At 45.8% G+C, this 23120-nt stretch overlaps 1 protein-coding gene across 3 annotated transcripts in view; it reads right to left on the bottom strand.

Annotated features, from left to right (window-relative positions):
- Positions 1-22305, bottom strand: part of MOCS1 (molybdenum cofactor synthesis 1) — a 38121-nt gene extending 15816 nt beyond the window's left edge. Inside the window, exons 1-3 of one of the 3 annotated variants that reach the window (XR_013992286.1) lie at positions 22084-22305; positions 14395-14521; positions 12879-13046 (exon numbers count right to left, since the gene is read on the bottom strand). Coding sequence is in view for 2 of the 3 variants with exons in the window: in XM_081034098.1 (XP_080890224.1) it covers positions 12879-13046; positions 14395-14521; positions 22084-22206 (418 nt within the window). In the remaining variant the exon portion in view is untranslated. The remainder of the gene's footprint in view (positions 1-12878; positions 13047-14394; positions 14522-22083) is intronic. The other 2 variants (XM_081034098.1, XM_081034097.1) reach the window with 2 other exon arrangements.
- Between the last annotated feature and the right edge of the window lie 815 nt (positions 22306-23120).

The raw sequence follows: 23120 nt of genomic DNA, 5'->3' as shown, positions 1-23120 counted from the left end.
TGAGTGAACTGCGACTCCTGGAGACCATGCGAATGAGTGATGTCCACCAAGTCCTGTCCTCAGCAGCCCTGCTCAGCTCCTGTAGACTCAGCCTATGGCTTCTTTCATGGAGTCAGTCCACTTCATATGTGGTCTTCCCCTTTTCCTGCTCCCTTCTGTTTTCCCCAGACTTAATGTCTTTTCCAAAGAACCCTGCCTTCTCACGATGTGTCCAAAGTGGGACAGCTTCAGTTTTATTACTTTTGCCTCCAGCGATGTTTAAGCTTAATTTGCTCTAGGACCCACTTGTTCATCTTTCTGGAAGTCTGGAGTATCTGTAGAGCTCTCTGCCAACACCACATTTCAAACGAATCGATTTTTTTTTTCCTATCAGCCTTCTTTCCTGTCCAACTTTCACATCTGCACATAGAAATTGGGAACACGAGGGTGTGGATGAACTTAACCTTGGTCTCTAATGACACATCTTTGCCCTGGGTGATCTTTCCTCATTCTTCCATTGCTGCCCTTCTCAGTCTCAGCCTTCTCTTGATTTCTTGGCTGCAGTCTCCATCTGAACTGAGGACTGAAGCAAGGTAAGCAAAATCTAAAATTCCAATGCTTTCATTGTTTGTTAAAGTTGTGTATTTCTTCTGTAGTCATGATTTTTGGCTATTTCAGGTTCAAATGAAGTCGTGCTTTGGCACTTTTTTCACTTTCATCAGAAGTCATTTCAAATCATTGCTACTGGCTGCCAGTAAGATGGTGTCATCTGCATACCTTAAGTTATTGATATTTCTTCCACCAATTTTCACTCCTGCCTCTTCTGAATCTAGTCCACTTTTTATATAACATGTTATGTGCACAGATTAAACAAATAAGGAGATTAAATGCACCTTTGTCTAGCACTTTTGCCTGTAGGAAACCATTCTGCGTCTCCAGACTCTGTGCGGACAGTGGCCTCCTGTCCCCAGTACGGGACAATCAAGTGCGGAGACACGCCCATTTCTTTCAGAGCAATCCATAACTTTTCATGATCCAGGCAGTCCTGGATCATGAGGCTTTACCGCAGTCTAGAAAATAATGACTAACCTTCCTCTGGAATTCTTCAGAGCACTCCAGTATCCAACGAATGCTCGCAATTAGATCTCGAGCGCCTCTTCCTTTTCTGAATCCAACTTGAACATCAGGCACTTCTTGCTCCATCGAAGGTAGAAGCCCTCTGTTGTGTCACCTGGAGCATCACTTTACTTGCATGAGAAATCAGAGCAATGGTCCTACAGACTGCACTCCTTGGCATCTCCTTTCTTGAAAATTGGGATGTACACTGAACATTTCTAGTGCATACAGGATAGCTAATATGCTAGGGGAACAAACTTACTGGCTAAACTAAGGAAACCCTTGAGAAGTACAACTAGCACCCTCACTCCAACCCTCCTCAAAACCCTGTAAAATATATACCAATAGAACAAAAATGATTAAAAGAGGTAGATCAAGTATGTAAGATAAATATGATAAATACAGTAAAAGAAATGAAGAATATTAATCATATGAAATAAAATTCTTCGTTATAAAAAAGAACAAGGCAAAAGATTAAGTAAAAACATAATTGTGAAGTAAAGAAACACAAGAAATAAGATGAACAGTAATATGTATACAGAAGGCAAAATTGGCAAGTTATAAGATTATAGGGGTCTTCCAGAAAAAGAAGAAAGAGAATAAGAAACCAAAACATAATTTAAGAACTGTGGAGGTATAAGTAGAAGGGGCAACATCCAGATAACAGAGGTCCCAGGGAAAAAAATTAAACTGGAGAGAAGGAAATATCTAAAGAAAGAATGGAGAAAATTTTCCTCAAATTTAAAACAATTGCTTAGTATTGAAAGAACAATTTCATGGAATGTCAACAGAACAGATGAGGAAAGCCTATTCTAGCCATATTATAGTAAAATTTAAGAAAATCAGATACAAAGAAAACACTGTAATAACTTCCAGAGAAAAAGAGCCTATAACCAGCCCAGAGCAAGAAGCAGACTGACAGACACCCAGACTTTTCCCAACAGCTGTGAGGAGACAATGCAATGACATTCTTACCATAAAGAAAGAATGATCTTCAATCTAAAATTTTATATGCATTCAAATAACATTATAATACTACTACTCTACTACTTTAAAACATAAAAACGACCAGCATGCCAGATTTTATTAGATTCACAATGAAAATTAGATTCACCACTAGACCCACATCAAAAAACTGGTAGAGGAAATACTCAAATAAGATGAGAAACAAATTCAGAAGATGCAACAAGAATTATGGGAATTATAGGTGATCAAATACCTTGGTTAGGCTTGTTGTTATCTTAAAAGGCAGAAGTGTGCTTACAAGAGATACAGACGGGCAGACTATTCGTAATAACCCAGAAGAAAACTCTAGAAAATATCAACAATAAGGAGGAGGGTAGTGAAACCAAGGGCCAAAGAGTGTGATCAAGTTCTTGTCTTGTTAGAGGAATCATTTATTTAAAAACCAAAAAGGAGAAAAAAGAAATATAGAAAATGGTTGATAGATAAGACTGTAGAAACAAGTCCAAATATTTCAATAATTACCATAAAGATAACTAGAATAAACTCACCAGTTAAAAGTCAGACATAGTTAAATTTGATAAAAGAAACAAAAGTAAGAGCTATATGCTGTTATAGGAGACATATCTAAAGTATAAGAACACAAACAGGTTTACAAAGTAAAAAGATGAAAACAGATTCAGCAGTCTTATTAAAGCTAAAAGCAAGCCGATATAGCTTTAAGTAAAATAAAAGACATAGACCTTAAAACCCAAAGTATCATTATGGAGAGAAACCCACTACATAGCGATGAAAGATCCAATTTATGAAGATATAATTCTAATCACATATAAACCTAATAAGATCACCTCAACTATATATAAAATAAAAAGCAATAGGACCTCTGAGAGAAATTAACAAATCTGCTCACTTATTTATTATTGGCAGGCTAAGCAGATAGAAAGCCAACAAAGACAGATAACCAGAGGTTTGAATAATAAAATTAACCAGCTGGATCCAATGAACAAACATAGATGTCTCCATCCAATGATTAAGAATAATCATTCTCTGGCTATCATCAACAAGACAAATAGTAACAAGTGTTGGAGAGGCTGTGGAGAAAAGGAACCCTCATACACTGTTGGTGGGAGTGCAGACTGGTGCAGCCGCTATGGAAGGCAGTGTGGAGGTTCCTCAAGAAATTACGAATAGAATTACCATATGACCCAGCAATCCCTCTCCTGGTATCTACCCAAAGAATTTGAAATCATTTATACATAAAGACATGTGTGCTCCAATGTTCATTGCAGCTTTGTTTACGGTGGCCAAGACATGGAAACAACCAAAATGTCCTTCGATAGATGAATGGATAAAGAAGTTGTGGTATATATACACAATGGAATACTATTCGGCGTTAAGGAAAGCTGATATAGGAACATTTGTGACAACATGGATGGATCTTGAGAGTATAATGCTAAGCGAAATAAGTCAGACAGAAAAAGCAGAGAACCCTATGATTTCACTGATATGTGGCATATAAACCAAAAACAAGACAAACAAATGAGAAAGAAAAACTCATAGACACAGACAATAGTTTAGTGGTTACCAGAGGGTAAGGGGGATCAAATATTTGATGATGGAAGGAGAACTGACTCTGGGTGGTGAACACACAATGGGATTTATAGATGATGTAATACAGAATTGTACACCTGAAATTATGTAATTTCATTAACAATTGTCACCCCAATAAATAAATTAAAAAAAAAAAAGAATAATCATTCTCAATAGAACATTTACAAAAACTGCCAATATGCTAGGTCACAAAGCAAGCGTCAACAAATTTTAAATAAGTATCACACAAATATGTTCTCTGACCACCATATACTTAAATGATAATTTTAAATATTTTTTTTTAAAATCCTCATATATTTGGAAATTAAAAACACCACTTCTAAATATCTCACAGATCAAATGACAAATCAGAATAAAAAATTAAATACTTAGAACTAAATGTTATGAAAGCAATAGGCTATGCCAGGACAGAAGCAAAAATAATAAAACAAAATACAAATATACAATAAGAGGTTCAACATGTCCAAAAGTTGGTTGGCTGAATACTAGCACAATAGACAAACCTCTGGCAAGACTTACTAACAAAAAAATGAGATGAGGCACAAATAAGCCATATAAAGGATTTAAAAAAAGACAAACTGCAAGTAAAAATGAGATTAAAAAGACAGTAAAAAATTTTACCAATATTTCACACCAGTAAATTTGAAATAAAAATAACAAATGTCTTTAAAAAAAAATGCTATCAAAACTGGCTCCGAAAGAAGTAGAGAACTTAAATAGTGCAGTAATTAATGAAATCGAAGCAGCAGTTAAAATATTCCTACAAAGAACATAACAGGCAGAGACAATTTTACAGGTGAGGTAAAACTATCAAAAAGTGATTATAATACAAACTCTTGCAGATAAAAGAATCAGAGGGGATACTACCTGCTATGGTTTGAATGTCTGTGCCCGCTTCTCCCAAATGCACATGTTGAATCCTAACATCCAGTGTGATAGTGTTAGAAGATGGGGCCTTTGGAAGGTGATTAGGTCATAAGAGTGGTCATTAGTGCTCTTAACAAAAGAGAGCCCACAGAGCTCCTTAGCTCCTTCTGCCATGTGAGGATACAATGAGAAGTCTGAGACCCAGAAGGAAGCCCTCACCTGACTATGTTGGCTGGCACCTTCATATTAGACTTCCAGCCTCCAGAGTGTGAAAAATAAAAGTTTGTTTATACGCTACCCAATGTATAGTATTTTGTTATAACAGCCTAAAGGGACTAATACACTACCTAATTCATTCTTTGAAACTCAATAGCAAAATCAGTTAAAGCAGGCATGAGAAAGGAAACTTACATGTCCATGTCACTCATGGATATAAATGCAAAAACTCAAAATTTTAACACACTGAACCTAACAGTAGGTAAAACATAGTATAACAGGACTAGGTGGGTGTAAGTATTACAGGTTTAATATCAGAAAAGCTATAAATGTCATTCAGAATAACACAGAAAAAAATCATAGATTATCCTAACATACACAGAAAAGTGTATAATTAAAAAAAAAATCTTAGTAAATTAGTAAGGACACTTTATTACCTGATAAAAGTTATTTGTGAAAAAAAATCCTGTAAGGAACATCATTCTAAATGGGGAAACATTAGAAGCCATTTTCCTACTACCACTACAATCCAACATTGGACTTAAGATCCTAGATATTGCAATAGGACAAGAAAAGGAAATTAAAGACATACAGATAGGAAAGAAAAAAAATGGTCTTTAATTGCAGATGATATGGTTAGTAGTATAGAAGACTCCAAAGAATCTAAATAGATATATTACAGCATTGATAGCAGAGTTAGGAGAACAAAACAGTAACAAAATGAAAAAACATAATTTAAAAAATGAGACTGTATCTGTCTGAATCCTAGAATAAAATAGAATTCATCCAGATGGTTAAAATAAACTTTATTGAAAAGACTACTTACAAGGGTATGGGCAGAATGAAGGACCCCAACAATGAGTAGTACAGCGCTCAGACTAGCAACACTGGGCATCCATTACTGTGCCTAAGGCCAAAATGACATGGGGGGGGGATTAAGTCAGGAGTCCAATTAAGTCACTATGGAGGAAAAGCTGACCTGTGGGAGTTTTAGTCCTGGAGGGAATTCAGCTAGGGTCAAAAAACCCAGTAGAAATAGAGCAGACAGCGATAAAAATAGCCTGATTTCAGTGGCTTAACCCATCAGGAATCCAAAAGACAAGGGACCCTAAGTGATGATGTCCCTTGGGGTCAGCCACCTAGAGCAAAAAGCAAGGCAAAGGAGGGTGATCGCTGTGGGATGATGGGTGTATGAATAAAAATGATATTAAGTCTCCCCAGTTTGATATATAGATTTAATGCAATTAAAATCCCAACAGATACACAAACAATGGACAATCTGAAAATGGAATTATAAAACCAGTTCCACTTATAATATCACCAAAAATAAATAAGTTAAATGCTTAGAAATTAACTTAACCAAGGTGAAAGACTTTAAGAATGAAAACTACAAAAGCTTGATGAAAGAAATTGAAGACATAAATAAATGGAAATGTATCCTATGTGCATGGGTTGGAACACTTATTGTTAAATGTCAATATTACCCAAAGCAATCTGTAGAAACAGTGTAATCCCTATCAAAATCCCAATGACTTTTTTTTTTTTTTTTGTAGAAATAGAAAAGCCCATTCTAAAATTCATATGGAATGGCAAGGGACTCCGAATAGCCAAAACAATCTTGAAAAAGAAGAACAAAACTGGAGGACTCACACTTCCTGATTTCAAAACCTATTACAAAGCGACAGTAATCAAAACAGCGTGGTATTAGCATAAAGACAGACATATAGACTAATGGAATGGAATAAAGAGCCCAGAAATTAACCCTCGCATATATAGTGAAATGATATTTAAGGAGGCTGCCAAGACCATTCAATGGGGAAAGGACAGTCTTTTCAACAAATGGTGCTGGGAAAACCAGATATCCACAGGCAAAAGAATGAAGTGAGACCCTTACCTAACACCATTTACAAAAATTAACTAAAAATGGTTCAAGGGCCTAAATATTCTTAGCACAATAAAACTCTTGGGAAAAAAATCATAGGACAAAAGCTTCATGACATTGGGTTTGACAATGATTTCTGGATATGATGACACCAAAGACATAGGCAACCAAAAGAAAAAAGAAGACAAACTGGACTTGACAAAAATTTAAAAATTTTGTGCATCAAAAGATATTATCCATAGAATAAAAAGCATCCCACAGAATGGGAGAAAATATGTGCAAATCATTTATCTGATAAAGGATTAATATCCAGAATAATAGAAAACTCCTAAATAACAAAACAACCCAATTAACAAATGAGCAAAAGACTTAAATTGTATTTTTCCAAAGCAGATATACCAATGGCCAACAAGCACATAAAAAGATGTTCGATATCACTAATCATTAGGGGCATGCAAATCAAAACTACAATGAGATATCACCTCACGTCAATTAGGATGGCTGCTATCAAAAAAAAATAGAAAATAAATGTTGGCAAGAACGTAGAGAAACTGGCACCCTTATCACTGTTTGTAGGGATGTAAAATGGTACAACCACTATGAACAACAGTATGGAAGTGCCTCAAAAAATTAAAAATGGAGCTACCAGATAAGCCAGCATTTCCACTTCTACTGTCTCTTTGAAAGCAGTATGTCTAAGAGGTATTTCTAATGTTCATAGCAGCATTATTCACAATAGCTAAAACATGGAAGCAACCCAAGCTGACCAATGTATGGATCATCAATACATGGTATATTCATACAATGAACTATTATTCAGACTTACCATGAAAGAAAATTCTGCAATACGTTATAACATAGATGAACTCTGAGGACCTTATGCTAAGTGAAATAAGCCGGTCACAAAAGACAAATACTGTATGATTCCATTTATATGAGGCTCTTAGAGGAGCCAAAAATCATAAACACAGAAAGTATAATGGTGGTGCCAGGCTCTGCGGGGGAGAGGGGAGAATGGGGAGTTACTGTTTAATAGGTATAGAGTTTCAGACTTACAAGAAGAAAAGAGTTATAAATATGGAAGGTGGTTATGGCTCTGTAGCAACGTGAACATATTTAATACTACTGAACCATACACTTCAAAATGGTTAAGAGGGTACATTTTAGGTGATGTGTATTTGAAAACAATGAAAAAAGAAAAATAATCCCAACAGAATTTTCCACTGAACTCGGTAAGCTGATTCTAGAATTCACATGGGCAAAGCTCAGTACAACTAAAGCACTGCTGAAAAATAAAAAGAACTGGCCCTACCAGGTAATGCATACAGTGCTACAGTGATTAAGACTCTAGAATGTTGGCATAGAGATAAACAAACCGACAGAACAGAAGAAATCCCAAACAAAGCAATGCCCACATGGCAGATTTAGAGAGGAAGTGGAGACTACTCAATAAAAATGAACTAGAGGAAAGGATTATCACATGGGGATAAAAAAAAAAAGGAAATTGGATTCCCCCAAATCATCCACAGATGAACTAAGGACTTAAACGGCAAAAGCAAAATGTTAACTCTTTTAGGGGAAACATAGGTAGTTGTTCTGACCTTGGGTGAGGTGTTTCATTAACAAGATATAGAAAGCATGAACCATAAAAGATAAAACTGATAAATTTAAGAACTATTGCTTAAAAGAATTGTTACACCAAATGTGGCATGATTTTTCAAACTGGGAGAAGGTGTTTGCAACATATATAAATAAATTGAAGAACTGCTATTGCTTAAAAGAATTGTTACACAAAATGTGGCATGGAAGGTGTTTGCAACGTATATAAAGAACTTTTACCAAACCAAGATAAAAAGATACATAACCAAATAGAATAGAAAAATGGGCAAAAGACAGGATCCTGTACTTCACAGAAAAAGAAATATATGTGGCTTGTAAACATGTGAAGTGATGGGTGGCCTCATTCTTAAACAGGGAAATACAAATTAAGATGACATCAAATAACATTTTATACCCATTCAACTGGCAAAACTCCAGAACGATCATACTGAGTATAGGGAAAGACGTGGTTTGAGAGTCTCATGTACTGTTGCTGGGAACAGTGTAAATTAACACAACCGCGTTATAAAATAATGCCAAATTGTTTTCCATAGTTAAACAGTCATACCTTCTATAACCCAACTATTTCATTCCTAGAGAAAGTATATACCAGGACACATACATGAGAATAAAAATGTTTAAAACAACAGTGTTTGTAACATCAAAAAACTGGAAGTGACCCAACTGGAGAACATGTGGTAGGTTCACATCATGGAACAGTAGATCACAGAGTAAAGAAACTTTGGATGCAACTCAGGACGATGTGTATGAATGCCAATTGTGGCAAAAGAGTAAGTTCCAAATTTTTGAGAAGCAATGAGAAACACAATACGTAGGGGTGTTTCCCTTGGAGGGGGGAGGGACAGGGCAGAGAAGTCCACATAGGTGGTTAAAAGTCATTGCCAGTTTTATTTAAAAAAAAAAAAAATTGGTGGGGTAGTGCGCTGCCTTAGAATTCATAATATTGTTAAAACATATAAATACATTAGTATGAATAAGTGAAACAGGCTATGCATGGACCAAAATGATGACTAGCTCATGAACTAAGGATTAGGATTGAATCGGTTTCTATGCAATTAGAGTCCATCGAAATATGAAACGAAATAAAAAATTTCAGCCCTGTTCAAAAACCCTCAATGTTCCCCCCACTGCATTGGGCTTCCCGTGGGGCTTGAAGCTGTAAGATGTAGATGCTCCCTATGTATTCATTTCTTCAACATAACAGGAGGGAAGAAGGCAGGGAGGGAAGAAGGGAGAGAGGGAAGGAAGTGCAATATGAAAGGAAAAGGCTGCAGGACCAAGTGTTCACAAGCTAAGCAAAGCTTGTACGACAAGGATAAGTCGTTCTTGAAGTGCGGATCCAAAACAAGCGCTCTGCAAACTAGCATAGTTTTTGTGTATTTCCTTCCCTTTTTCTTATTGCCCAACCTTCACGGTGCAACATAGCAGCCACGCGTAGCTATTAAATGAATTACAATGTAATCAAGTTCCGGTTCAGCTCCTCAGTCACACGAGTCCTGTCCAGAGCTCAGGGCTATGTGTGGCTACTGGCTACCATATCAGACACCGCAGACACGGAACAGGTCCACCATCCCAGAAAGTTCTGCTCGACAGTGCTGCTTTAAACACAGCTCAGATGAAAAGTCGGGGCCGAGGGACTCGCTCCCACATAAGTGGGGTTGGAGGAGTGCCAGAGAGTCTAGGGGTTGAGAGAGAGAATCACAGGTAACGGCAGAGAACCAGAGAGAGCGAAGCCGTCCTCCCATGGGGACTCCTGCAGCGCCTGGCCCGAGGCTGACAGCTTCAGGCAGGGACAGGAAGGGATCAGGACAGCTGACAGCGGTCACAGCCTCCTGGGTGAGGTCTCTGGAAACTCACCTGGGAGGGTGGGGACAAGTGTTTGTGAAACCTACCAGCGGACTCCTGTTCCCTCCCCTCACCCTAACCCTTCTCCCCTCCCAGCACCCACCTTCAAGATGGATCAGATCAAAGGAGCTAGGCTGGGAGATGTCAAAGTGTTAGCAAACACAGCCCCGCAGGAATTCAAGGCACTGCAGCAGCCATTCAGCTTGGGGCACTGGCAGGGAGAGGAGGGTGCAGTCTTTCCCCATCAACCCAGCCCCTAGGAGGTAGGAGGTAAACCCTGCCCCTGCAGCTGGGGGCTGGTCCTGACTAGGAGCTACATGCTGATCACCCCCGCCCCCATGCTAGTAGCCAGGACCAATGACCATGGACCCTCACAGCAGGAAAGCCCTAAGGTGGCAGATGCAGAGGGGAGGGAACAGGCCCGGGGTGGGAAAGCAACCAGCACTGGTTCACACAGCTTGGCAGCCGCAGGGCAAGAACAGGGCTGCCAACGTCCCTGGCTCCCAACCTTCCCACTATGCAAGTCAGCAGCTTCCGCGGAGAGCTCTGCCTCCTCGTGTCTGTGCCCAGCCGTCCGTCTCTGACCATCAGTGATCCCCACCCCCTCTGTTCTCCCACAGGCCCTGGCACAGAACCTAAGGACGTAAGGTGGAACAGGTGCCACAGGGCAAAGTGGCCTGAACGAGGGGCGTGGGCCTGGCAGTCTGCCAGGTTCAGCAAGTTCAAGCCCTTTCCTGGAAGCCAGCCTCCCTTTCGGCTCTGAGGAATCACCAGGAGGTCAGCCACCCTGGGACAGCTTGTCCAGCCCAGAAATAATGGCAGGATCCCAGGTCAAGTGACCAGTGGGGGCTGGAGGGAACTGGCCACAGGGAAGGAGGGAGGGGAGGCTGGCAGATGTTCCCTGGGCCCCTCCTTGGGGATCTCCGTGCTCACTCCTTGTCAAATGGCTGTTTCCAGTGGCTTCTGCCAATGGGCTGTGGGACCTTGATGTCAGGGCCTGCAGCTCATTCACCGTGTGCCCCATCACAGTGCCAGGCACTCCAGAGGTTTACTGAGCCAGTGAGGGAGGCAGAGAGCTGAGGGTTGCAAGGTTGCACCCAGAGCAGCTGGGATGGGGTGAGGGTGGAAGATTCACCAGTCGAGAACACGGACCCTTATTTTCCTCTGATTTCATCATCTACAGTTACATGAACCAAGGTCTCTCTCTCCTGAACTTGGGGCTTAGAAGCAGTCAAGGCCGCCCCTTGCAGAGCAATAGCCATGTGCAAGCATGGCCTTCTCATTTCCTCCCCAGGCCAACCCTATAAGGTAGGTAACTAACCTCTGTCCTAAGGCTTACAATGGATTTTAAAAGTGGTGCAAAAGTGTATGCTGCCAGTAAGAGGCACAGCTGAGACACACACATGAGTATGTCTTACTTCAGAGATCGTACTTTGAACCACTCTGCATTCATCCTACAAATCCCAGTGAGCACCTTCTGCCTGTGGGCCACGTTCCTAGGTGTTGTGAACAAACCCTGCCACGACTTCCTGAGAGCGCTCATGCCAGTTGATGGAGGAGACAGATGATACAAGAAAGGAAAGAAGGGAGGGAGGGAGGGAACGAGAAAGGGAAGGAGGGAGGGAGGGAAGGAGGGAGTGAGGGAAAGAGGGAGGAAGGGAAGACGGAGAAACTACAACCAAATAACATAACATCAAGATGAGACAAATACTATTAAAAAAAAAAAAAAAAAAAAGGGCAGGATAATAAGATAGCATAGGAATTGCCACGCTTTTTCTGCAAAAGGCCAGACAGTAAATATTTTTGGTTTTGCTGGCCACGTGGTCTCTGTTGCAACATTAAAAAAATAAAAAAGGCAGGATAATGGGATAGTGTAGGAATTGCCACACTTTTTCTGCAAAAGGCCAGATAGTAAATATTTTTGGCTTTGCTGGCCATGTGGTCTCTGTTGCAATTACTCAGCTCTGCAAACACAGCATGGGCTACATGTAAATAAGTGGTGTGACTATGTCCCAATAAAACTTTATTCATGAAAAGTGAATGCAGGATTTCACATAATTCGCAAGTGCCATACATGTTATTATTTTGATTTTTTTTTTTTCTTCCCTGTCTTCAGAAACATAAAAACCATGCTTTGCTCGCAGGCCATACAGAAACAGGAGGGTTGGCCCAGATTAGGTTTGTGGGCTGTACCTTGTGAACTCCTGGGACAGAGAGTGGGGGGGTGTCTACGTAGTGACATGCTTTCTTTTTATTATGTTTCAGGTAATAAGTGAACACCTGTATGAGGGAATGTCCTTTAGAGAGAGCGCTCCAGGCGGCCTCCTGGATGACATCTTAAGGTGATGATATCTGAGCAGAGACCTGAAGGAGACAGTGAGCCCTGAGCTCCCAGGAAGGGAGCAGCAAGTGCACAGGCCTGGCGGTGTGACTGGAGTGGGGACAGGGGTTCAAGGGGCAGGCACGAGGTCGCAGAGGCCAGCAGGAGCCAGGTCACCGTAAGCCTCCAGACCCTGAGGGGGACTTCAGTCCAAACGCGACAGATAGCAAGCCTCTGGGCTCCAGCACTTACTAGCTTTGTGACCTCAGGCAAGTTATTGAACGTTTCTGTGCCTCGTGTCCTAACAAAATGTGAATGACGGCACCTGTCAGAGGGTGGAAGGACCAAGTGCACATGATGCTCTAATGAACGTCGGCTGCTGAGATTGGAATGGATATGTGCGTTCAGCTGGACAGGGCAGAAGCTGGGGGCAGTGGTGACAGCTTTCGGCAAACTCACCCACGATGTCCACCACGTCCGGCCGGATGAGCGGCTCTCCCCCCGTCAGCCGGATCTTATCGACACCTTCTTTCACAAAGAGCCTCGCGAGCATCAGAATCTCCTCTGTGGTCAGCAGGTCAACCTTGGGGGTCAAGGTGACACCCTCCTCGGGCATGCAGTACTGACCTGAAAGGAAGAGAAGGGACAGGAGGCAGGAAATAATGGCAGAGGTCTGCCGTCCCCAATGCCCCCACCAGGCCAGCACCTCCTCCTGAACCCCACCTAACCGTGAGGAGAGACCCAGCAGTAAATCTGCAGTGGTACAGACCTTAGGACAGATTCTCTCTGGGCCTCACCTTTCTCATCTATGAAATGTGAACATTCCCTCCCCACAGCAATAGCCCTCAGCCGGGGAGCTGAGGGTACAGGTTACAGAAGATAAACTAGGCTGAGAGCAGAGCCTTGCTTGGGTGGGCAGATGCCAAGACGCTTGTTCCCTCAGTTCTGGGCCCACTCCCTCTAGTATTGTTCACCCTGTTTCATTTCATCTGTTCTGGCAAACAGGTACCCATCTCCGTGTGTGTCATGAGGTGAAAGAGGCTGGGAGGTACACTCGGGCCTGGTAAAAGCCACTGTCCTCTGTAGCTCCAGGTGTTCTTATGAACAGCTTATCTATTTCAGGTTGGAAAACTGAGGTACTCCTCCTTCAGGGTGAGTAAGCAGAATGAGGTGAATGAGGTGAGTCCTGGCGGCTGAGGGGGCACCATGCCCTATAGTCAGTTCCCATGGTACAGTGCTGTCGAGGATTGGGCCAAGATCTGTTAGAGGGTCACTTAGCCAAGTTAGTGAAGGGTCCAGAATAGAATAGGTAAGAATGTCAGGATATCAGTACTGCATGGTGTAAGTACTGCTTGGTTAAAGATTTACTATACACACATACAGGCATTTATTGGGCCATGAAGTAAACACCTTTCTTATCATGCGCTACAGTGAAAGGAAGGGAGGGAGGGGGCACATGAATTTTGGAAGTCCCTCCCCAGGGGGTAAACCCCCAGAGTGCATGGGATTATGAAATGAAGACTCTGTGTATCAGCTTGGCCCCAGACAGCTTGTGTCATGAGACTGCGTGTCCCCACTGCTGGCAGTGTTGGTATGGACACTGCTGTGTATCTTACATGTGTTTAGTGTCCAGCACGGCCACCGGGCCAGGTCCTGAATGCTGGGCACTCTAGGGCCACAGGAGGGAGGAAGAAAGAATCCTGGAGAGTTGGAGATCCACATCCAATCTTATCCTAACCACCATGGCTGTTCTCAAATCTAATCCCAAGTACAACCCCTTTCGGGATCATGAAACTCAACCTTGACCTGTCTTGTCCCTGAACCCCACACCTGGCAAGCAAGGAAGACGGACGGATGGGGAAGTAGTTAGAAAGAGGGATTGGGAGGATTGAGGAGGATGCCTGGTCCCGGGGAGTGCAGAAGCTGCTTCAACCGAGGGACAGAAGCCCAGGGAGGGCCCAGGAATGAGACTCACATCTGAGGTTGCACTTCTCCGTGAGGGAGATCCGCAGGTAGCTGTGTCGCCTGCCGAAGCTGTCAGTGAGGAAGGCAGAGAAGGGGACCGGGTGCTCCCTCAGGAACTGCCTCCGCCTGGACAGCTCCTGCAGGGACAGGGCAGGGAGGAAAGGTGGATAGTACGCTCTGGCTGGAGGAGAGGAGCTGGCAGAGCCCACCGGGGGAGAGCCCACCTGGGGAGAGCCCACCTGGGGACAGCCCACCTGGGGAGAGCCCACCTGGGGACAGCTCACCTGGGGACAGCTCACCTGGGGAGAGCCCACCTGGGGAGAGCCCACCTGGGGAGAACCCATCTTGGGGACAGCTCACCTGGGGAGAGCCCACCTGGGGAGAGCCCACCTGAGGAGAACCCACCAGGGGAGAGCCCACCTGGGGACAGCTCACCTGGGGAGAGCCCACCTGGGGACAGCTCACCTGGGGACAGCTCACCTGGGGAGAGCCCACCTGGGGAGAGCCCACCTGGGGAGAGCCCACCTGGGGACAGCTCACCTGGGGACAGCTCACCTGGGGAGAGCCCACCTGGGGAGAGCCCACCTGGGCAGAGCCCACCTGGGGAGAGCCCACCTGGGGACAGCTCACCTGGGGACAGCTCACCTGGGGATAGCCCACCTGGGGAGAGCCCACCTGGGGAGAACCCATCTTGGGGACAGCTCACCTGGGGAGAGCCCACCTGGGGAGAGCCCACCTGAGGAGAACCCACCAGGGGAGAGCCCACCTGGGGACAGCTCACCTGGGGAGAGCCCACCTGGGGAGAGCCCACCTGGGGACAGCTCACCTGGGGAGAACTGACCTGGGGACAGCTCACCTGGGGATAGCCCACCTTGGGGACAGCCCACCTGGGGAAGGCCCACCATGTGGACATAACCCTGTCCCATCAACCACCGTCTCCCTCATCTCTGACATCTGTATAGCACCTCTAACTTTTCTATCCATGTGGGCTCCACAGTCCTGGGGGACCTGCAAGTGCCCTTGGTTCACAGATTGGGAAACAGGCCTGAGGGGAAGGGCTTGTCCCCAGGTTCCAGCACTCAGCCCATGGCTGTGGGACCACTGCAAGGCATAATACCCCCCCCCTTTCCACCTTAAAGGAAGCCTGTCCAGGAACAGACATCTCTAGTATCTCTTGGACGGGCCACTGGGAGAGAATGAGCCACTTGGCACCTAGTAACCATACCAACTGGCAAGCGGGTCCAGAAAAGAGGAGGGAGGGAGGGAGCAGGTAACTGAGAGGGACGGTGACACCACTGCTACACTGCCTGGGACTTGGTGAGCCTCTTCTCCTGGACTGCCTTACCTTTACAATGGGAGACAGGAGCTCAAAGCAAAATCAATAACCCTAGGGACTGGGTGTCACACAGCTGTCCCTTTTAACTATCTCCCTATTGGCTGGGCTCCCTGGGGCATCCCCACTGCTCAGGAGGAGCAGCTTGGAAGGGTATACCCCGGGGAGGGCTCCCCTCATGCAGAACGACTTTGGGGTAAGGACAGCACCACCAGGGAGACCTGCAGAAGAAATGAGGCCACCAGCCGCGAGGAAGACAGAATGAAGGGGCCGGGACGACCACATGCAAAGACTACTCCAGTCTATCCTTCACCCTACCCGTTGCTAGAACGAAGGATTACGCTCCCACAGTCTGGAGCCTAAGGGGGAGGAGATTGCTGCAGGGTCCGTGCAAGGCCCAGCCTCCTGCTGGGGACAAAAAGGAGGCAGCCGACCTCACTCTTTCCGAAGTCTAATGGAGGATGTTCTCCTGCCTTGAGAGTACGTCCCTGGGTCATGACAGATGCTGATGAGATAATTGCTCCAAGAAGAAACATTTGCAAAGCATCTTAAAGTTCCAAAAAAATGTTCTCTGTTCAATTCCCACACCTACCCCACAGAGGATTATTATAACTAAGGCTTGGAGGGGGCCCAAGAACACCGTTGGCAGAACTAAGATTCAAATCCAGATCTTCTGATTCCAAGATCTAAACTCTTTCCTCTAATTGCATAGGGCGAGTCCGAGAAGGTACGTGGGATGGTACACAAGGCAACGAGAAGTCGTTTTTTTAGAATCTTTAGAACGAAGAAATCATAACCTTGACAGTCATCCATGAGGCCTACAGACAGGGCTCTGGAAGGGGGGCAAGAACCCCCGGTTTCTGGGACAGGTGTGACCTTATATACTTATATAGTAGCAGATTTCCCTAACTCCTGAAGACCTGTTTTTCCAGTTATAAAATAAAAAAAAGAGTAATGGGCGACGGGAAGGGAAGAGGTCCAGGAAGCTGGGGGGTAAACACCTGGGATTATCATAAACTTGCAACCTAAGAAAGCAGAAGGCTGTGGGCCCACCTGCCCGAGGTCCAGGGTAACTGTTCACCTGCACCCAGGAGGGAGAAACAGTTCAGTGACCTCCTCAGCCCTGGCTGTACGTTAGAACCATCTGGGGAAGCAGAAGAAAAAAATTCCACTGGAGACCAAGTAAATGTCATCTCTGAGCATTTGTGTTTTTAATCTCTCCAGGTGATTTGAATGTACAGCCAAGAGCCACAGACTAACTCAGGAGGTAGCAGGGAAATGACTGAGAGTGTGTGTGGAGGGGGCGCGGGGGGCTCCCATAAAACTGGCCTCACTCTGCTCACTACGAGACCAGTTTCCCACACCTCCCAGAACCCCTGCTCACAGTCCCATGCCAAGCAAGCAGCAGGCACTTCTCTGAACTGCAGACTGCTATATCATCACCCTGCCTCCCTCCCTCTCTGCTCTCTCACGGCATTTCCATTGGGAACCTGGGAGGCGAGGCAAGGGACCCTGCAGAGTCAAGGGTCCCACTGGCCAACAGAGTCCAGGAGAGAAGATACTTGGGAATGTGGATTTCTGGCAGAGTTGCACCCTCTTCTCCATCAACAGTTCTTTGCAATTCATTAACGTTCGTCACTTCAAACCTCTCCTCCTCACTTTGCCAAGATGCCCTGCCTCACCCACATCTTAACATATAGGGGAGGTGGCTGGATGAGAGAGGAGCCAAAATAAATCCAGGAACTGGGAGAGAACCAATGAGTGTGACTCAGCAGAAACAGGGAGGAAGCCGTGTAATGGGGCAATCAAGAATGGAATCAGGCCAGCGGGATTTCACTTTTGAGACCTCGAGTGACCTTATCTAAATTCATTCAGACTCGGTACCGACCCAGCCTCCTACATACATTCTCTCTCATCCTCCCTCCCTCCCTCCCTCCCTCCGTCCCTCCCTCCATCCTTCCCTCCCTGCCTTCCTCCCTCTCTCTCTGTCTCTCTCTCTCTCTTTCTCCCAGGCTTGCAAACTCATCACTTGAACATTAACAAGCCTCCACCTTGTCTGTTTTCTCCTCCCACACTGAATGTGCTACTTTCGTTTTTCTAGTTTTTCCCTTTCCCTGACACCCACTAGAACAAAAAATATCAGTAGCCGTCAAAGGATCCCGGAGAGAATTACCACCAGAGTAAACAATGCCTCTCCCTCATCTGGAAGGGCTGGGACATGTCAGGTGGAGAATGACCTCAACTGTTCACCTTGCCGGGGGCGTCAGCCTGGATGAGGCCGTCTACCCTGTGTGGGAAACCCTCCTGCCTGATTCGTATGCGGGAGCCCACCCTGTTGGTAGCAAGTGCCACATCACTGTGTCAATGAACAAAGAGGCAGGTCCCTAATCCAAAGAGAAAGGCGGTGTGTGCAAAACCCATTTACATGGGGGCCATCATTCCCTTCCAGACGGGGCTCTGTTGTCAGGTGGTTTAGCTTAGGGCAGTGGTTCTCAGCTCTGCTGGCCCATCAAAATTGCCTAACGAGCTTCTAAGAAGTACTGATGCCAGAGCCCCACCAAAGAGTCTCACTCTGTTGCTCCAGGAGGGGCCCCAGCTTTGGTTTTTGGTTTGTGCGCTGTGCTTCCGCTCCCTACTCTGCAGCCCGACCTCAGAACCACTGGCCCAACCACACCAGGATCAGGTGCCTTTTTGCTCCAGGGGGCGTTGTTGTGGTTCTGAGCTCAGGCTTTGGGGACAGGTAAACCTGAATTACAAGCTTGGCTCTGTTAACTAAGTGGCTGTTGCACAAGTCACCCAATTCTATAAGCCTTAGTTTCCTCATCCGCAAAGTATGCATAATAATTCTACCTAACTCAACTGGAGGTGTTCCTGTCACAGAGTAGGTATTAAATAGATGATGGTTGCCATTTTCTTAATACAACTCCTTCTTACATATTTCCAGGCATCAAATAAATATTCACAAGCACCAGTTGTGTGTGCTATGACTAGCTTTCCCACGCTGGTCAGCATCTCCAGCCCCGGCCTTCCAAGCCTGCTTCATGGCAGATGGGCCATGGTGGGGGTGTCAGAACTGCTATCACATCACCCCAAGCAGGACAGGGGGGTCTGAGCCCCCCACAGGACCACGACTACTAGTGCTAATAACCAGCTGCTTACCTTTTGTGACTAGTTATCTCTCATCTACCTAGCCAGTGAAGACTCAGGAAGAGTGCGGAGGGGAAGGATGGTAAAGGAGTTACTTACGTGAGGGACCCTACCCTCAAAGTGCCTCCCCGACTGGTCAGTCACTAACCTTGGAAACTTAATTTCGATGACAAAGGCCAGACCCCAAATAGCTAGAGTGTAACAGAGTAGTAGAGTTGTGCAGGAGAACAAGCACATGCCAAGCTCCAGTGTCAGCGGCCCTGATTTACAATGATGCACATCTGGGTGCCTCCAAATCAATCTCTACTAAGTGAGAGGACCGAGCCCCAGGCCTAGCTCCTTCCCCTCCCTTCATCCCCACCCTCAGTGTGAGGTCTTCACATCTAAGGCTCCCATCAAGGAGTGCCACACTCTACTGAAGCAAAGATTGTGAGGAGCTGGGGGTTTGGGAGTCAAGACAATCCCTTGCTTCTTCTCCAACTTCTTTCCTTTTGTACGTCCCCTCCGACTTTCTCCTACAGCCAGTGCCTCCCTTCAGAGCCCCCTCTCCACCATGTGCTCTTTCTGGCCCTTTGAACAGCTGGGTACCTCTGCCTTGCACAGAGTCCCTCTCTCCCCTGCCCCGAGACAGCAGGCCCAGGACCTGAGGCCAGCCCTCTGTTACCCCAACAATGGCTGCAAGGAGCCTGAGAGGGAGAAAGATGGGTGTCATGCTTCTGGACAGGGGTAAGCCCTGCAGAGTAGACTGGCCACCCCAATCAGGATAGCAGGTAGCTGCGTCTCCCCTTCCTACCTCCCCACTTACCTACATAGCATTACTTCACCTTTCTACCTGTAGAAGCTGCTCAACCTTCCTCGAACCAAACCCCAGGCCTCCTTTCCACCGTCCTCACAGCCAGCTCCCACTCCATATCTCACATCTCTCGCACACCTACACCCTGGCGCTCAAAATGGTAGTTGCCCAGTGGCTTTCCCCTCTGTTTCTCCAAGTACCCCACGCCCCCATGCCAAACCAGAGGGCCAGGGCCCTCTGGGGTGTGTGGCAAAAGGCACCCTTCAGGATGGGAAGAGGGATAGGGGTCCCAGAGGCCCTCACCCCTGCTCTTGCCAACTGGCAAGTTCTGGGGATAGGTTGAACATATATATGTCCAGACTTGTCTCACCTCTGAGATCCTGTTAAAGACATTCTGTGCCCACCCCCACTGTACAGACAGAGATGGGCTGGTCCAAACCTCTGGTTTTAAAGGCATGAAGAGAGAGGAAGTAACAGCTCCAGGAGCCGCGTGAAATTGGAGGCAGAGGAAAGGTGAAAACTTGGGGCTCCCTGTCCACTGCTCTGCTATACCAGGTGCCCCCTCACTAGTTGGGTTTCAAACAGCCAAAAACATCCACTAATTGCACTGCCTGCAGAGCACCACATTAAGCAATGTGGGGAAATACTTAGAAAACCAAGGGAGCATCCAGCACTCAAGGAGCAACCCGTCTGCTGAGAATAACCCTACTGGGGAACACCCAGGATGGAGGTCAAATAGACTAGCTTGAATGTCCAGATGGGAGGGGACTAATGGGACACAGCATGGGCCTATCTCCAGAGCTTATCAGTTGGCAAGAGCAGGCGTGAGGGCATCTGGAACCCCTATCCCCCTTCCTTTCCTGAATGGCAACAAAGATAATAATTACAGCAAATATATATACATGTGCCAGGCTTTGTTCTAAGTGTGTGTGTGTTTGTGTGTGTGTGTACGCACGCACATGTGCACACATTAACTCTTAATCCTTATAACCACCTGATGGACACTATTATTCCCACTTTACAGACCAGAAGACTGAGGCACTGAGAGGTGAAGTTCACACACCTAGTAAGTGGTAGGGCTGGGATTCAACTCTAGGCATTCTGCTCCAGCGTCCATATTCTAATTATGGCTCCCCTCACAGAATAAAGGAAAGTGTAGGGGCAGCCTCTCCCCCTATTCTCCCCACAGAGAAGAAGCAGGAGCACAGGCTCTAGAGTTCAAGTACCTTCTTCCTTACTTTATGGCTCGTGACTCCAGAGAAGTTAACTTCAATAAGGACTCACCACTGAAATACAGACATCTACTAACTTCACATGATTTACAATATAAATTAGGTACAAAATAAGTTAGGGGCAGAAGGAAGAAGAAACTTCCCTTTTTCTGAATTGTTTAAAGATCTCTCAGCAATCTTTGCTTTTCTCTTTTTCCCTCAACGGAGTTCAGAGTTCAAGGATACCGAAAAACTCTTCCACTTCCCAGCAATGCGGCCTGCTCATCTGAGGATCCCAGAGGAGATCAGATTTGGGGGAAGCAAGTGAAGCTGAGGACCTCTCCTCAGTGAGCAGTAGTGTGGGGTGGGAGGGGAACGTGATCTAATGAAGCCAGGATATGAAGCCTTGTGCTAGGACATGGGGAAAAAATGACCAAATGGCTCTACAAATAAGGTTTCAGCAAAGGAGAAGTGATGCTTCTCCCAAAATTATTCCCTCACTACATGAACGAAAGAACAACAAACTTAAAACTTGCTGGGATATGAATCTCTCTGAGGGGTGCTGTCAAGGACTCACGGGGCCTATCCCAGCCCTAAAGAGATACCAGAATCCCTAACCTGGAAGAGCCCAGGTCCTGCTCAATGCTGCTCTAGAAGGAGGCTGAACCCTCCGATGGGAAATAAAAACGAAATAAAAAAAGTCAGAGCCCTGTGACTTCAGGAGGGACAGCTGACTTGGTGGCACCAAGGTGACATTTTTAGTCCGTGTCACACTGTACAGCAGGGTGTCACAAGAACACCTGATCATACACCTGATCATACCTCCACTGGGGGATAGGGAGGAAAATGTTTAGGGAAGAGGTGGAGTGTGAGGCAGGGCTGAGAGGGGTACTAACAACATCTCATAGGACCCAAGTCCTACCCACCTGCTCCCCCTCTCTGGTAGCAACCCAGACCCGGAAAGGGTTGCACAGCTGGGTGGGCAGGGAGATTTTTAAGTGGGAACCCAAGGAGCGCCCCCCACCCGCTGGGGTATCGGGTGACACTGGGTAGTCTATCTAGAGAACATCATTCCACGCCTCTCCTCACCCCCAATGAAGCGCCCAGGGGTCCCTCCCTCCCAGAAGCGGCAGCCTCAGACGGCCCTGAGTGCTCCTCTCGGAATCAGGGTCAGCTTGCCAGGCCACCCTCTCCGGGGAACGCGGGCAGGCTCACCTCCGCTGCAGACTGGGAGGCATCCCCGGGGCGGGGCTGCGTCACTGGAGCTCCTGAGTTGCAGCTCCGGATGCTGGACCTCAGGACCCGCCGCACCATCCGGGACAGCACTGGCGCCGCCATGAAGCCTGCTGGCTTGGGCGAGACTGCACTAGGAAGCTGGCTTCAGTAGCACACTAGCCCCGGGACTTGCTGCCCTGGGTCATCAAAGCAGACGAGGTGGGGGTGGGGGACCGCTCAGCCAATCGGCGAGGGCTCCGCGCCGCGCAGCCTTCTGGGAGTTGTAGTCCACTCCCTCTACTCTTGTCCTAGGCCCGGTACGGCGTTCTAGTGCTTAGAAAGCACAAGTTCGAATTCAGAGGACATCCCAGGTCTTTTCTTGCAGGCTTCTCTGGCTACTCTGGTCTCGTGCTTAGGTCGTGGTGTGACTGGCACAAAGTGCTTAGGCAGAGCAGGACTAGGCTCAAATGAATGAAGCATTGCTTTGGGCCAAAATCTAAGGAGAAACCAAAAAAAGTAGGTTGTCAAGATAAATAGTATTTTAATGCAATATTTTGAAACGTCAGAATCAAAGCCAAAAAGTCCATAAGGAACATGATATCAACGTTTTATATAACAACAAGATTTGACCTTGCACATTTATGACTCGTCTCACTTTCTTCACTGTAGTCTAGGCCCTGGTTGTAGGATGGTCAACTCCCTCTTTTCAGATACATTTATCCAGTTGTGTCCCCAAAAGACATTAACAATCTTGGCCTCTCCATTTCAAAAAGGAGCATATTGAAAGAAGTCATAGAATAACTGAATATAATTTTTGGAATGTTTCCTACACACCAAGCACCATGCTAGACATCATTTAATACTTACAATAAATCTTGCAATTAACAGAATGTCAATTTTGCAACCGAGGCTTAGACAGGTTAGGTCATTTTTCCAAAGTTGCATAGTTGATAGGTGGCAAAACTGAGATTTAAACCCAGGACAATCTGATTCCTAAAATCAAGGTTCAGTATGTATCAGGAACGGGGAGAGAGGGT

This window comes from Rhinolophus hipposideros (assembly GCF_964194185.1).
Source record: "Rhinolophus hipposideros genome assembly, chromosome: 3".
In the NCBI taxonomy this organism is placed as follows: Eukaryota; Metazoa; Chordata; class Mammalia; order Chiroptera; family Rhinolophidae; genus Rhinolophus; species Rhinolophus hipposideros.
This window is presented reverse-complemented; position numbering and strand designations above follow the sequence as displayed.